This window comes from Montipora capricornis, chromosome 14 (genome assembly GCF_036669925.1).
Source record: "Montipora capricornis isolate CH-2021 chromosome 14, ASM3666992v2, whole genome shotgun sequence".
Classification (NCBI taxonomy): Eukaryota; Metazoa; Cnidaria; class Anthozoa; order Scleractinia; family Acroporidae; genus Montipora; species Montipora capricornis.
The window spans coordinates 4,980,853-4,997,032 of record NC_090896.1 but is presented as its reverse complement, the minus strand read 5'-3'; the positions used below and the strand labels follow the sequence as shown (position 1 = coordinate 4,997,032).

General features: G+C 39.4%; 2 protein-coding genes and 1 long non-coding RNA gene across 5 annotated transcripts in view; all 3 read right to left on the bottom strand.

The window, feature by feature from the left end:
* Positions 1 to 2,400: 2,400 nt before the first annotated feature.
* LOC138033040 (uncharacterized) lies at positions 2,401 to 9,604 on the bottom strand. Its single transcript, XR_011128545.1, has 3 exons — positions 9,461 to 9,604; positions 5,893 to 5,986; positions 2,401 to 2,869 (listed from the first exon to the last, which is right to left on the bottom strand). It is a non-coding gene; the product is annotated as an uncharacterized lncRNA (long non-coding RNA).
* Positions 9,605 to 10,573: 969 nt separating this feature from the next.
* The window catches only part of LOC138033452 (uncharacterized), a 12,700-nt gene continuing 7,093 nt past the window's right edge, over positions 10,574 to 16,180 (bottom strand). The window contains exons 3-6 of the mRNA XM_068881194.1: positions 14,453 to 15,388; positions 13,692 to 13,913; positions 11,060 to 12,439; positions 10,574 to 10,596 (exon numbers count right to left, since the gene is read on the bottom strand). Of these exons, the coding sequence (XP_068737295.1) occupies positions 10,574 to 10,596; positions 11,060 to 12,439; positions 13,692 to 13,913; positions 14,453 to 15,388 (2,561 nt within the window). The remainder of the gene's footprint in view (positions 10,597 to 11,059; positions 12,440 to 13,691; positions 13,914 to 14,452; positions 15,389 to 16,180) is intronic.
* The window catches only part of LOC138033034 (golgin subfamily A member 6-like protein 25), a 30,779-nt gene continuing 30,351 nt past the window's right edge, over positions 15,753 to 16,180 (bottom strand). For all 3 annotated transcript variants that reach the window (XM_068880768.1, XM_068880769.1, XM_068880767.1), the window contains exon 12: positions 15,753 to 15,806. The gene's annotated coding sequence lies outside the window, so the exon portion shown is untranslated. The remainder of the gene's footprint in view (positions 15,807 to 16,180) is intronic.

The window sequence follows — 16,180 nt, the reverse complement described above, 5'->3', positions numbered from 1 at the left end:
GTATGACGAACACGTGGACTGAGCAGCGGAGGTGGCCACTTTCAGCGTCGCCGCCATTTACAAGGCTTGGTAAATAAGCTCAGATCTGTACTTGGTTCTGCTACATTCATTTAGACAAGTTGTGTATTTTCTTTTCTTATTTATTTTTTTTTTTGCAATACCGTTTTTATCCATATCTTTCTTTGGTCACCTACATTTTGTTTATTTGTTTTTCCGACAAATGACGCTTCATTCTTTGAAATCGCGTTCAACGCTTGAAAACATTTCGCTACATCTGCAACCCACAGTACTAGCATTCAAGATCGCTAAGGTATCCGAGTTGAATGTTGAAAGACGTTTTCTACTCAAACTGTACATTCTTTTTCTAATTTAATTTTTTTAAACTCACATTTGGATATTTTAAATGGAAATGCAAATTAAAGACAAATACTAATCTATTCTTTCTTGGCCATTCGTCGACAAAAATACTTTGTGCATTACAGCGATTACCAGTGACATGCGCCCCTCAACGACTTTATTCTCATTTCACAGGACTATATTGTCATGGAAACATTTGATTGACATCCACCCAAAATGGAAAAAAAAAACCTTTAGGGGCACGTCTGACTGATAACTGCTATAAAACAGTCGTTTAAATAAACTATTCTTGTTATCATTACTTGTTATACCGGTATACCGTTATGTTAACCGAGAAGTGTCCTTCGGACTTTAAAAGTTCCTTTAGCTTACTGCATTACACATTGATTTCACAAGGATTCCAGTATAGTTAATGCATTGAAATGGTTATGAAACTCAACAAGTCTTGTTGTTTTGTGTTTTTGTCTGTATTTTTGGCCTCGACGGTGCACAAACACACCTTTTTTCGAGAAGATAACCAATCAAATCTTTCAATAAATGTTGCGCATCTAATTTGCGAACTCGTCCGAAGCGAAAACAAGACTGTGCACTGTCACGGTCAATTCAACATCGGTTGCGACAACATTTTTCTGGCTTTTGAAGGTTTTAAAGGCCCGCCTTCAACCGACCGGCATTGCGTCCGTCGGAACAATTTTCATGTATGAAAATTCCACCCGAATCCGAGATTCATCCAATTAGATCGCTGCGATAAGAAATACGAATTTCCATAACAAAAACAAACGGTCGAAAAGCCTGTCGGTTGAAGGTGGGCCTTTAAGATTTCATAACCAGTCCCTCGATTAACTTTCTGTTTCCAGCCAAGGGCTGGCCATTGTAACTGATCATTCAGACCTCTCGCTCATTCTGTATTAATTAATCACAAATAAAGTAGAGTCTAAATTGATTAAGGAGACTAGTTTCTACAGAAACTGTTGCTGCGTCGGTGGGGAAGTGTAATACACAAATGGTTTTATCAACCAAGCTGATATGGTAAATTGATCACCATACAGAAATTTGAAAGCTGACGTTTCAGTACGAATTGTCATCAAAGCCTCAGAACGAAACCCTTCGTCAATTCGCTCTGACGAAGTGCCACCCATGAACGCTCGAAAAGTCAGCTTTCTATAGGTTGGTCTCAGTTGATAAAAGCACAGAAAACTAGTTGCCCTCCTAAATGATTATACAAAGTAAGAAATGAAATATAATAAAACAGGACTATCAAAAACATACTATTTAAAAAGCTAAATAACTTCAAGAATAACTGAGATAAGAAACTTTTTTGTGGCTACTACTCGTTCAGAAGCTACTTATGTTGGCACTTTGTAACAGTGAGTGCAGGTATAGTACTAATCTTCAGATAGTGTTCGGAAGGCACGGTCGGCCTTCGATAGATACCGATGCTTGTTCTTTGCAAACCGTATTATTATCCTGAGAGATTGTAGATATTAAGATGATGGTAATATGTTCACTAAACATGGGACAATGCCAACAAAATATCAGAAGTTCATTAGAAATACGCATTCTCTAAATTAGGCTTAAGGACGGTGCCTACTAATTCAAAGGTATTTTTGCGCGGTTTACTGACTATGCGGGAAAAGCAGATCTTAACAAGCGTTATTTAAATCCAAAAAGAAAATTGGGGGTAACCACGCATTTTTCGAAGATAATTAATCAACAATATTTGTAAAAAGCTTTAAAATACAAAGCAATGTATGGCGTTTTTTTCCAAATTCAAGGTTAATTATCTCTGAAAAATGCGTGGTTACCCCCAATTTTCTTTTTGGATTCCAAGAGCACTTGCTAAGTTCTGCTTTATCCGCATAGTTTTGAACCGCGCAAAAATATCCCTGTATTAATAAGCACCGCCGATAGGAAATCTGAGTGTCTCGGGTTGCGCAGAACGTATGCGCAATAACAATAGTAGGCACCGTCCTTAAGCCTTAAGGAATACAGTTTTATATTCTTTTTAAGGTTAGTAATAGTGAGACTGTTGCGAAGATTTTTAAAAAGGGGATTTCATTCCAGACAGGGAGACTAAATATTACACAGAGATTCAACAAGGAGTTTACGTGAAACGCCTTGTCATAAATTAAAAGGACTGAGAAAATTCTCTGATCCTAACTTTTCTCTTTCTTGTGATTGGTATCTGTCACAGACAGGCAACAAAATGAGCTCGTTTTGTTTTGTTTTGCTTTTATGATCCATGTTTGCCGTTTGACTTGATCGTCAGCGATGAAAAATCTCTTTATTGTCATCTTGTGCCAGACCAACACCGGCAACTGTAAGAATGCTGGATTTATAAATATAACCGATAAATACATCTCGTCAAGAAACATTTTGTGGTTGGGGACAATACTTCGTGGTCTTACAATCTGTGAATGCTTCATTTTGCCCGCTTTAACCGGATTCTTGTGATTGTTTTTCATCAGTTAAACTCAGTCTTGACAAAGAGCCTTGTGCTTCCTCGATGGCACTGAAAACAATCAAGAAAATAAGAAATAACCTTAAACAATGTTTTGCCTATGCGATGATTAATACCTGTAGTGAGATGAAGTTCTATGACATTAAAATAGTTTTGGTCTGCGGAGAAGTGGACCAAAGTGTTTAAAAACAAATTTCTAGTTTCTAAAGAAACTGTGGTGCTGCGTCGGTGGGAGAGTGAAACAGGAAAATTTAGTTTTATCAAACGTTTTGATAAAGCTCGAATTACCACCGTGGACGATTTGGAAAACTGACGTTTCTAGCGTTAGCCCTTCGTCAGAGCGAACGAGGAAGGGCTAACGCTCGAAACGTCAGCTTTCCAAATCGTTCACAGTGTTTAGAAGAGGCTTTTGGTTGCCTTCATTGTGCAGGTCTTCACTTTGGCCAGTTTCAGGTTCAAAGGTCAATAACCGATGTCACTTCCGCGCAACAAAAAACGACTGGAGATGAAAACACGTGATCACTCATTACTGTACTCGAATACAAGATTTCTCCATCCATGTTTCTTCATGCAGGTATAATGTCATCTAGTCTCTGGCTGAGCGCGAGAGAGGTCTTTGTCAACAACGATATGCAACTAGGCCTCGCAGACTAATTGTTCAAATATTCGACACTCACTTTGCCTTCACCAATAATGCAGTGGTCAAATGGAAATTCCAGAGGTAAGGATTACAGAGATTGAGAAATTTATTTTCAAGACGATGTGGCACCGTGGTTGTGAACTTTCCTCCCGCAGGCCTATTTTATTTTCTTATAAACTCCATTCTATGGGCCTACAAAGCTCTATTCCGGTAAATGATTAGTTATTATGGAATTTGATCAAGAAACGACGACGGCTAAGGCGACAAAAACCACTTTAAAATATAACTTTAGGCTATTCTAAGGATTTCGCGATTATTCCATCTCGTATGTGGGGAAAGTATCTTTTAACTCGATTGGTACGCAAGGGTTTTGAAGGAAAGAGAGCGAATTGAATGCTCACGTTATCGTCAAAACCCTTAAATCCGAAAATGTGATTTTTCACCTTTGATATGATTTCAGATTGTTGCAACTCGTTTCGCTTGTAACGCGTGCCAACTGTCCTAGAAAACAATTGTGCACAAGCGGCCTTGATAATCACCCAGAGGGAAAAGTAAAAAATAATTTTTGTCCTCATAACCTCAAATTTGAGTATTTCACATCGTTGTTTTGCCGACGGAAATGTACCAAAATGTAAAACGCACGTGCAGGACGTGCAGAGCCATTGTATTTACTCATTAATTAAGCAAATTGTTTTGTTGCGCTTTCTTACAAATGGACGTCCTTGCTTAAGCAACAAAAACGTCCAACTTGTTTCACAACATTGCTGCGAAACTAGTTGAAAAGCAATGTTGCGCGTGTTACATCCCACGCACAACCTGTCTCGCAACAACAAAAAGGGGTTGCAAGTTGCTGCAGCGTGTTGCAGAAATTAGACCGGACCTCTACTTTCTGCAACACGCTGCAGCAACTTGCAACACATTTCTTATGTTGCGAGACAGGTTATTCTTGGGTGTAACACGCGCAACATCGCTTTTCAACTAGTTTCGCAGCAATGTTGCGAGACACGTTGGACGTCTTTGTTGCTCGTATTACCGTAGCTTAAGGTGCTGTTACACTCGACAATATTTCTAGAAACTTATCTCTCATTTTTCGTTGCGACAAAAGTCGTGACATTGCAAAAAAAAACGACCGATGTTGCACTAGTGAACACTTCTTACAAGTTCTCTCTCTCAAGCCGTTTTAGGACAGATGTTACACAACTCAATGCTCGAAAAATTCGTTACGTTGTGTAAAGCGGAAGGTTAGTTACAACTTATCTCGCAACGTTCTTGGCCGTTGCAAGGTGTGTTACATTGGTCAACGTTTCGTTCAACTTGTCTCGCCATTGCGTTGCGATACAAGTTGCCCGAAAAATAGACCACTTTAGATATATCAAAATTCAGTCCTAAACAAAAGGCATCATCTCGAGGCTCTGGGGAATAAATAGAAGGATTTGTATGAGTTTATTCCCCAGAGCCTCGAGATGACGTCTTTTGTTTAGGACTGAATTTTAATATATCGAAAGTGGGCTATTGTACAGTGTATTCTTGGTTTCAACCGCGTAATTAGCAGTCATTATTTTAACGGAAACCGCAGAAATGTGCACAAGAATAGATATCTGAACATGGTTTCTGTTTCGTTAAACGCCATAGCCGCGGTGAAGTAGTGTAAACACGAAGTACAGGTGGTTTTCACGTTACCTCATCGCCGCCATGTTGGTGGACGAAAACAAAAGATCTCTCAAAAATAGCTCGTTTTGTTCGTCCACCAGCAATTGTACATTACATCATCGTTATCTTTGTCTCTACAGATTGGTTGCAAAACACCTACAGAGTGTTTTCACGTGACGTCACGGCGGCCATGTTGGTGTTCCAAAACAAAGAAATGGCTACCATGATGGTCAGTACCAAACAAATCCTCCGGGAATTGAACTCTATTTTTATGCAAATACTTTCTTTTGTTTCAGTAATCCAATATGGCTGCTGGTCACGTGAGTGAAAACGCTCCATAGTCCAAAGCATTCAAAAACTTTGTATACAAGGTGGGCCAGAAGACACGTGCTTGACAAACCTCTTTAGTATAATTACATAGGTGATTATTGACAATTCGCTGCGCTGATTGGTTGCACCTGAGGTGATTATTACGCGATAATCACCCACGCAGTTTTTTTCAAAATGGCCGCAGGCCGTTAAGTCTCGGTGACAGAAGTAGAAATTAATTGTTTTACAAAAAATGCAAATTTTTAAAATAATCACCCACATAATTATACTAAAACAATTATTAACCTCAGGCTCGGTGACAATCGGTGAATAAAAACCTGGACTTCGTCTTGATTTTCATTCCCTGATATTCACCGAAGCTGAGGCGAATAATTGTTAAATAATGCAAAGGAAGATCACGGGATCACATAATTTTTTACAAGAATCAAATCGGGAATAAAAATAAGAATCGTACCCTTGTGCAGGCATCGGATTATTCAAAGTGGTTTTGTCGCCAACAACGCAAACATGCCCTTGCATCATGTTATTATGGTGATGAAGATGGTACTCTGAAACAACAACAACAACAACAATAATAATAATAATCATAATCATCATCTTCATCATTTACCGCCTTGAATATCGAAAAATCCATCTGAGTGTTACAAATATGGAAATAAGCCACCCGGGGAAAAAGAAAAGTCTCTGACCAGTGTCTTTACACACATTCACTTGTGTTTATTTAGGACTTTAATATCTACGACGCCGTCGTCAACGAGAACGCCACAATACAATACCAGAATATCATTAAAAATATTGAAGATCCGTTACCAGGATTCATGCTAAGAAAGAAGTAAAATCGTTCTCTGGTAAAAAGTTTTGAAAAAACTATGAGCGTTGGACAGACTGAACTACTGCCTTCAACGGATAAAAATGTGTGAAGCCTAAAAGTGAAAGAAATTTAAATATAACGAAAAATTCGCATAAATTAAAGGATAACTTGCTTTTATCCTATAATTTATGCTAATTTTTCGTAATATTTAAATTTCTTTCACTTTTAGGCTTCACACATTTTTATCCGTTGAAGGCAGTAGTTCAGTCTGTCCAACGCTCATAGTTTTTTCAAAACTTTTTACCAGAGAACGATTTTACTTAAGAATATCATTGGCTAAAAGAGGGAAAATAATCGTGCTGCACGTGCGGCACGCATTTTAGCACAGCCGCTTTTGCGGTAATCTACTCAACAACGACGTGAAATCACCAAATTTGAGTTATTGACGATATGGCGAGCGCACAAATGTGAATCTTCACTTTCTATTTTTACTTTGAAACCGCTCGTACCAATTTATTTTTAGGATAATTCGCCCACATTGTATGACATGAACGAAATAATGGAATAATCGCGAAGAACTTACGATCGAGCAAAGATATTTTTTGAGGTGACGTTTTCGTCGATGTCGCCGTATTAGATCTTAAAAAAGTCCATATTGTCTATTTTTTAGAAGCGAGCGCGGTGTTGTTGTTGGGGAGAGGAACAAGTGGACACTTTGTGAGGCTTATTTGAAGCAGCGTGCATTTCTGGACATTCTTCACGAAGCCTCCGACAAAGCGCGATGGATACCGGTGAGTTTCAAGAAACCTAATAAGCTAAGAAACGATTTGTAATACGTGGAACACGTGTTCGTTTAGTTGATATAGAGGATATTACATTAAGACGTCATCCATCTGTACGTCCAACTTTTTATGTACACGAAATGTCCACTGCTGGAACCCGCCTCTTTTGGCGGGAAATAGCATGTACTGGACCCCGCGCATTTTGGCGGGAAGTTGCATTGCCAGCGTACTACATTTGAAACAAGTAAAACAAGTAACAATTTTGATTACAGACAAAAAACAAGCTAAATATGTTTTTTCTTTTAAATATGTCGTACAACAGGGAAAGAACAGAAAGAGAGAGAAAAAAGCAACAGTAAGCAACGGACGACGAGTAAGCTATGCTCAACGTGAAAAAGAGCGACTGAGAGCATGAGGAAACAAGCGAAATATCAGTAACAAAACAACCCGACGAGCAGCGGAAGAAAAAGCAAGCACGAGAACAAGAAAACAGACTGAATTATGGTAACAAAAAACGACGAAAAGAGCAAGAAAGAGCACGAGAAAATGGACTAATTTATAGGAATGAACAGGCAGAATTTTGGTTGGACTGGTCGAATGGTGAGAAGACTAGTTACATTAGTTATTAAAATATCTGAAAACAAAATCTAAGATTATTTAATAATGAACGAGGAGCTCCGCTTGCCATTTAGGCCCACTTTCCAACTTTTATAATTTACGCAAAATGCATTGCGTTTTGTAGCTATTGGTTGTGCCTGAAACTTGTGCATCGATTCTCCCATTTCGAGATGGTTGTTGTTATCTCAGGCATGAGAAAATTCCAGGTAAATAGCCTACATTGCGGAATATGTTCAATTGAAGTTATCAGCTATTAGGTGAAGCTATCTCGCCGTTATGAACGCAATTTTTGCAATTGGGTAAAGAAGCCTGAAAAATTCAGGAATTCAACGGGGTTGAACCCGTGACCTCGCGATACCGGTGCGACGCTCTAACCAACTGAGCTGTGAAGCCACTAACGTTGGGAGATGGTCATTTGAGGGTTCCAATGTTCCTTTGAGGAATGAAATAGGAATGAAATGGATCATATAATTATCCATTTTATATATTATTTCATCATTGCTTCATTCCTCACGGGAACATTAGAACCCACAAATGACCAGCTCCGAACGTCAGTGGCTTAATAGCTCAGTTGGTTAGAGCGTCACACCGGTATCGCGAGGTCACGGGTTGAAACCCCGTTGAAGTCCTGAATTTTTCAGGCTTTGAAAAAATTGCGTTCATAACTGCGAGGATCATAGCTTCACTTGATTTCATATCCGTAGTTCATATATGATTCATTTCATATATCATTATCAACTATTCCTCATATTAGTCCCTCTCTCTCGAGTTACAATCCAGGCCTACAGTTTCTAAGGTAGTTGGACAATAAGTAAAGGAAATCGTGCATTTTGGGGGGTGGGGATTTATGGGCACGAGTGCAATTAAGGATTAATTTCACGCGTAGTTTTAAAGTTTTCCAAATTGCCCTCGTCACTTTGCGCCTCCGGCAATTTGGAAAACTTTGAGAATACAAGTGAAATTAACCCTTAATTGCACGAGGGCGCATTGCGATTACATGTTTATCACATGAAGGGCAAAATTATTGAGGGAAGTCCATTCAGTGTCGTGACAAATGACAATCAACACGCTCCCCATTCGGTTAAAGCTCACTTCACAATAAATCGTTGCTGTCAACAGAAATAGCGCTTCAAATGTATCTTATATGTGGATAAAAGTAGTTTATCCTGGAAAAAGATTCTCTGGTAACTTAAGCAACTGTTAACTAATCAGGATCAAGTAATCATGGCCTCTTGATTACCAAAAGTGCCCCCGTTATTAAGGAAAAATGCCCTCCGTCTCAGCCAATCAACATTCGGTAATTTTGCCCCGTACGTGATTAAAAAAAAATTCTCATCACTCGTGTCTATCAATTACGAAATGCTCTTGCGTTCTTGCAGTCTATAAGCCATTTATTCACTTGTCATTGACCAATCAAAAAAGCATTATTCTGTTGAGTATATTTAAAAAGACTATTCACCGAAGTGGACGTGGCTACTGGTGGATATCCACCACGAACCACAGACACTGAAGTAAATAGTTGTTTTAGTATATACTAAAACAATAAGAAAAAATAGCACAAAAAGAGGATTTTAACTCATCTATTCCAGCAATGTTTACAATATTTTCGGGCGCAAACCACGCGCGAGTTGCTTGAAGGTAAATAACGAAGGATATTTTGAGTTTGAGCAGCCAATCAGCCCGCGAGTTCAACGCTATCCACTATTTTACTATATACTAAAAAATTATATCTTATTTGATGTTTACGAGGGCCTAATGCAAAACAGGTAACAAACACAGATCGTAAGATTGACTTAAATTCAACTTCTCACCGACTTTCTGACATTGTATGTTTAACGGTCTTTGATTAAACGGCTGGGTAACGGGAAAGTTTAAGTTTACATCAGCAGATGCGAGAGGGCAGGGGTTGCCTTGAGTTACTGCTGCCTCGTCCAACTGCGCAGCGGTCGACACACCTAACAAACAAAAAGAAACTATATGAAGAAGCCAAAGAAATTCTTTAAGCTGCTGTTTTCATTTTCTCTTTTGAATGTGCATATCTTCTAAAGAATTAACATCCGCTAAAAGTTATCAATTGCGGATTGGCACTCTCACTTAAACCTATAGTTGTACCTGATGTTTATGAAGTTCAGACAGCTGACTCCCAACTTGGTGTTTAAAAGAACTGAAATTGACTGGTGTTTTTATGGTTGACGTATCCTTTTGAGTAGTATTTGATGAATATATAATGAGTGAAATCTGGTCTCTTTTCTCGACAGGCTCATTGAGTCGTTTAGGAATCACATACACTATACATAACAACCTCAAATTCAACGTGACGTGGAAGGTAGGTTTTATACTTTGTTTTTGTTCGTCTACATTTTTATAATGATTTCTGTGTTCCGCTTTCTAAGATGATAGGTGAGTTTAAGTTGAACCAAGGAAAGAAATTTTCTTTTTATACCTCGTCTTGTATAGTTTTCATCCATTTTTTCACGCGATTGCATGCGTGAAATTCACGTGAAATTCGCGTGAAAATTCACGCGATTGCAGGAGGGTTCTCAATACAGTGACATAATGAGATTCACATTACTTGGTGAAGATGTCACAAAGTGACCCTTAACTAGAACCCTAACCAAAAAGTAATACATGATGTTCCTTTCGGTTTAAGGTGGCTCAGAATAGTTTCAACACTTCGAAAACACTCTCCTTAGAACAAATGACGCAACAGCATTGTTATGGTACCATATGAAACAACGCCAGACAAGATGTGATTATGATTGTGATGTAATGAGTTACCTTGACAACGGGAAGCCCAGCAAAAACACCCTATATTTTGGATTTAGTTGCACATACCTCAAAAACGAACTCGGTGACCCCCCTTTTTTATTGTTGGAAAGTGATCAGAAGACTAAGATGAGACTTTCAGCAAAGTTTAAAAAAATCTATATAGCAGAATCAGAGCCACCTGTAAAAAAATCACAAAAAAAAAGGTCGCTCTGAATCCGCCAGAGAGAATTTTTTTAAACTTTGCAAAAAGTTTCATCTTACCATTTTGATTAATTTTCAGAAGTAAAAAGTGGGGGTCACTGAGTTCGTTTTTGAGATATAAGCAACTAAAGACAAAATAAATAGGGTATAAAAGGGTATTTTTACAGGGCTTCCCTGTTGCCAGGGTGACATGTTACGTCACAATAATGACTGCATCTTGTTCATCAATAAACGGTGTTTCATTTCGTACCATAATAATTCTGATACATTATACAGCGTTGTAGTACCGATCCTTCTAATAAGGGCGTTTCCCGGAAGCGTTAAAACTGTTTTGAGCCACCTTAAGAAGACGCCTTGTGCACATTGTGACGTGTGTGTACCATGAATCTCATTATGCAGGTGTAGTTCACATGTATGCATTGCATTGTGTCAAAGCTTACCGAAAAGTTGTAACTCTGGTAAGCAGGAAATTTGGCCGGCAGAAGAATCGGCGCATACCACAAAATCCTTGCTTTCAAGATCCAGTGAATCGGACCCCCATTTGTAAATCAAGCGGAGACTCAAAACCTTCCCCGCCTTCGCTGAAATATTTCGCGCAGTTAGTGGACATTGGGTGACTTGCGACTTTGTCAAGTCGACCAATTCCTCGCTCATTTCACTCTCCAGAACTCGTAGCATCTCGGAGAGCTCTTGCTTCTGGGATGAACACAGGACCACCTGAAGGTTATCGGAATCTTTGTCTTTCACCTTCGCCGTGGTGACATTATGGAAATGACTTCTGCATTTTTCAAAGCTCTCCCAACCAGATTCGTGGAGCATAATCACCGACTGAAACGCTCCAATTTTGTGAATCTGTCCACCCATGTGAACGCTTGCTGAGGCGTGCAGTTTAAGCTCATCTTCAGACTCTTTCTTCACATGAACTATCTGAGAGAATACCGATGTATGCCGGTTTAAGTCGTACTGTGTATTTTCTCTGCTACAGTTGATACGAGAATTGGATGAGTCAATAAGTACAAATCTCACCAATTTGGATGCATCGAACTTGGCAAAATCAATGAGACTCAGTGCGACGTTGGCAAAATCGCGAATAAAGAAATCGTCCGTTATTGGATTTGACATAATATTCCTCGTCTGCTTGGCAAACAACTCCAACCGTTTGTGTAATCTCCTGTTTTTTGGGCAGTTTTGAAAATAGGGTTTCAAAAACTCCAGCATGGTCAGATTTGCCAAGCTTTCCCCCCATTTCTCAACTTCAGACTTGAGTTCGTAGCTGCAGTTTTGTTGGCAAAGTTTCTCCAGAATTTCGCTAACGTGACACATAAGATTTCTGGCATTGTTGTGTTGTCGAGAAACCCAAATACTGGACTTCAACGGTGCTAATGCTTCGTCCGATAGTCCCCGCAAGCCAGTTTGCTCTTCATAATCGGCTTCGTTGTCAACGAAGACTTCCTTTATCATCTGAATCAACTCGGGAACAACGCTCATAAATTCCTCAATGAAGCATTTTTCAGAAGACGAAGAGAAATCCTCACAAACAAAGACGAAAAAATCTTTCAAACAGTCAGGAATTTTTCCTTGCATCCTGATAGCTATAAACGCGTCAAGTTTCTTGGATGAAGCTGCTTTTCCCACCCCATCAGCAGTGCTTTCCATCTCGAGGCAACAATCCCTTAACACCATCTGACAATATGCGTGGATCTTACTGGCAAAGTGCATCTCAAGTTCAACACTTTCGTGCTCAAGCTTGCCAATTTTTGTCGCAAAGTACCTTATGTGCTTGACGTGCATCTGGCCTCTTTTAGTGGTTACTCGGTAATCTAATAACAATAAAAATACAGTTATAACAAATTAATGATAGCGACGACGACGATATTGACAGTGATTCCCACTGCCATTTACAAAAAAGTATTGGGTTTGACTCTTTTAGAAGAGAACGCAAAGTATGCATCCTTCATAAAGCAAGGATATTTGAACCCCGTAGGCATTAATGAACAAAACGAACAAAACTTAACTAGTGCTCATTGTTTTACAACACAAATACTTTTGTGAACGAATTTTTTCTCAATGAACGAAATAAAATGTCAAATGAATCATATACTGAACTGCGGATATGAAATCAAGTAAAGCTATGATCCTCGCAGTTATGGACGCAGTTTTAGCAGTTGCGATACCGGTGAAACGCTCTAAACAACTGAGCTATGAATCCACTGACGTTGGGAGCTGGTCATTTGTGGGTTCTAATTTTCATAGCTCATTTGGTTAAAGCGTCGCACTGGTATCGCAACGGCCCCGGGTTTAAACCCGGTTGAATTAAGTCCTGAAATTTTCAGGCTTCTTCACGCAGTTGCTAAAATTGCGTCCATAACTGCGAGGATCGTAGCTTTACTTGATTTACTTCTCCTCGCAGACCTGATGAAGACTGGTAAGAACAAAACAGTTCAACACTTTACTTTACTTCTTTCAGTTTTCTTTTATCATTCCTAGGAGAACTATTTTTTGAGCCTTTTTGTATCAGGAGGATGGTGACAATGACAATAGTTTTAACTGATGCTTTAGTGGAAGGCGAAAGAGTGACGCACAAAACGACAATAGGTCTGTGGCTTGAAATTTTATTGCTTCATAGGCTCTAAAAGTTGTAAAAGAAGTCTTTTCTTGGGTGCCAACTTGTTCTATTAACGGTATCGCTTAACTAGGGGTGGTGCCTACTATTGTTATTGCGCACACGTTCTGCGCATGTCGAGGTACTCGGAGTGGTACCTACTAATTCAGGGATATTTTGCGCGGTGCAGAGAAACCAAAAATTTGCAAGTGTTCTTGGAATCCAAAACGAAAATTGGGGGTAACCATACATAATTAACCTTCAATTTGGAAAAGAACGTCATACATTGCTTTGTATTTGAACGCTTTTTGCAAATATTGTTGATTTTAAATTAGCTTTGAAGAATGCGTGGTTCCGCCAACTTTCTTTCTGGATTTCAATAATATTTGTTACGATCTGCTTTTCCCGCATATCCATAAACAGCTAAAAATACGTCTAAATTAGTATACACCGTCCTCAAGTCACTTCACCTTGTTCCAAGCCCTCAAGAGGATTTCCGAGAGAAAAAAAAAGTGCGAAATCAGTCCGTTTAAACCAATGCAAAATTACTTCCAGCTGGCACTCGTCGTCACTCCACTCTTCTTTAATATTATGCAGTAATTCCCCAGGCAACGTCAGCGCTTCAGCAATAGGAATGACGTTAAAGACCTCTCCATTCACACCCAAAAAGCCTTTAACGTAACCATGGAGATCTGTAACCAAAAAACCACACGGCATTTCAGCAAGACATTACCATCCGATGAGGAATTTTGCAGTGGTCGGGACAACTGGAGACCAGGCATCCTCATAGTCACCCTGCTAATAGAGCCTTTCCTTTGCTTGCTCGATTTTGGCGTTCTCGAGAAAGGCTCTGCATGAATCGAGTAAGATCTTTATTGAATATGCGCTGCATGTTGCCAGGATACAGTCTCGAACCCAAGCCTAATATGCCAGATCTCGCCGCCATCTTGGTATTTCATGGTACAGCGGGCTCAATTATAACCATCGGTTTTGTCACTAAACGGATGCTCGCACGAGAAAAACCAGTTTGACGAGAGAAAACAAGATTGACTAGTCCAGAAGTTCGGGCTGCGGCGGCTTCAAAGAGTTGACGCGATTCGGGCAGAGCCCACTTTTCTCCTCCCCAGTAACGAAAAAGACAAAAGGAGGCTCTGCTCGCAGGGTGCCTCATAGTGTACCCTTCAGTAAAACATACCAAAGACCTTAGTCATTTTACCGACATCTAACTTACCTAATTCACAAAAATGCCTTTCCTTGCTGTTTCCATACTTCCCTTTCACAGTTATTCTCCCGCACAGGATTCCTGCTTGTTTGGTGCTCTCTAATGGAAGTTTGATGGCATGTCCTGTGCTCCACCAAGCCGAGCATTCTACGACGACAGTAAGGTCACTGCTGGAACACTTGTAATCTTCTCCAAGAGAAACAGATACCTTGAGTTCTTCATGATTATAAATTCGCCGATTGTCTTGCCCTTTGACTGAAGGAATAAATATTTCTCTAAATCCTTCCTCTTTGAGTTGCACCAAGACAGACGTCTTATCCTCTTGGAAGAATGCTTCATTTTCGACGTCCTCGCTCACAAAAATAACAGCAAGTTGGTGTGGAATAGATTTATCGTTGAACAACACTAACAACGAGTGATTAAATCCCAATAAATTTAGTCTAGATGCAATGTCTTTTGTTAGAATTAGAGTCCTTTTTATGAAGGCTGCAATGATTGAGAATCGTTCCGTCGTGATGAGCACTTCGTCACTTGTTTCATTCAATTCGATTGTGTTATGAGTAATGTCCTCCCAAGCTATCGTCCCAAGACAAGTCTCCTTTCCATGTAAAATGACAACTTCATTAAACGAGGAAATCGTCCCTTTCAACCTGACTGTCAACTCTACTCCTTTCTTGAAAATGTGACCATTAGGTTGAAGATTGATTACAGGTGCACAGAACATGACGTCATTCTCAAGGTCAGTTTGAACTAAGAGACCGCAGTATTTGGAGGGATCTTTTAATGTTAACGTAACAGTTACAGGTCTTTCAACAGCTCCAGGGGGACACACAAGTTTGACTCCCTCTCCAACCACTCTACCACCTTCACTTGTTATAATACTAGACACTGAAATTGTTTTTGTCCAAAGTGAAGCCTTCTTCTTCGTTTTTGTGGGTAAAACACCTTCAACATGAAAGTATGCATACAAAGGTTAGGACCTTGTTGTACTAGTTTGAAATCTTTAAGAACTCGATTATTTAATTATCTATGTAACTACCTACATGTTTATTTTTTAATCGTTAGTGCATAGTTAATGTATAGTTATATATTAGATGCCCTATCGTTAATTCTCTTATCAATATTTAGCTTAGTTTGGAGAACAGGTTTTATATGGGAATTCAGTTCCCCCCTATTGCTCTCCCTTACCTTCTGTACTTAAAAAAAATAGTTTTATTTCGTTATCGTAAAGTGGTAAAAAGCATCATTAAACATCAAAGATAAAATTATCTAGGAAATTGTGAATGGGCCATGAGGTATTGCATTGGTTACCATCTAACTTGTTTGCCCGTCTCGTCGATTGGGTCACTTCCTCTGATGAAGACTGCAAGGCAAGATAAAAGTCAGTTGTGGAAAGAAGACTTGAGAATGTCAGACTTCTTTGTAATTCCTCGGGTTTTCGAGAAGATTAAGGTTAATGATATGTCCAAGTAAACACTAACCTACCCCATAACCATGAAATTCCACAGAGGTTATAGAAACGGGATCTATGTGTGTGGGTGCTTTAGCGTCCCATAACGTTGGTAAACAGTGAAGTATGGAGATGGAAACCCTTTCAGTATTTTATCGCATTTTAAAACTTTGCCAAGTGGGGATGCCGGACGGGGTTTAAACCCTCGTTCTCTTGCATGCCCTGCTGAAAGATGTATGTAAGCTGAACAGTATTTTCTAGAATCAGACAAATAACAATGCGTTACA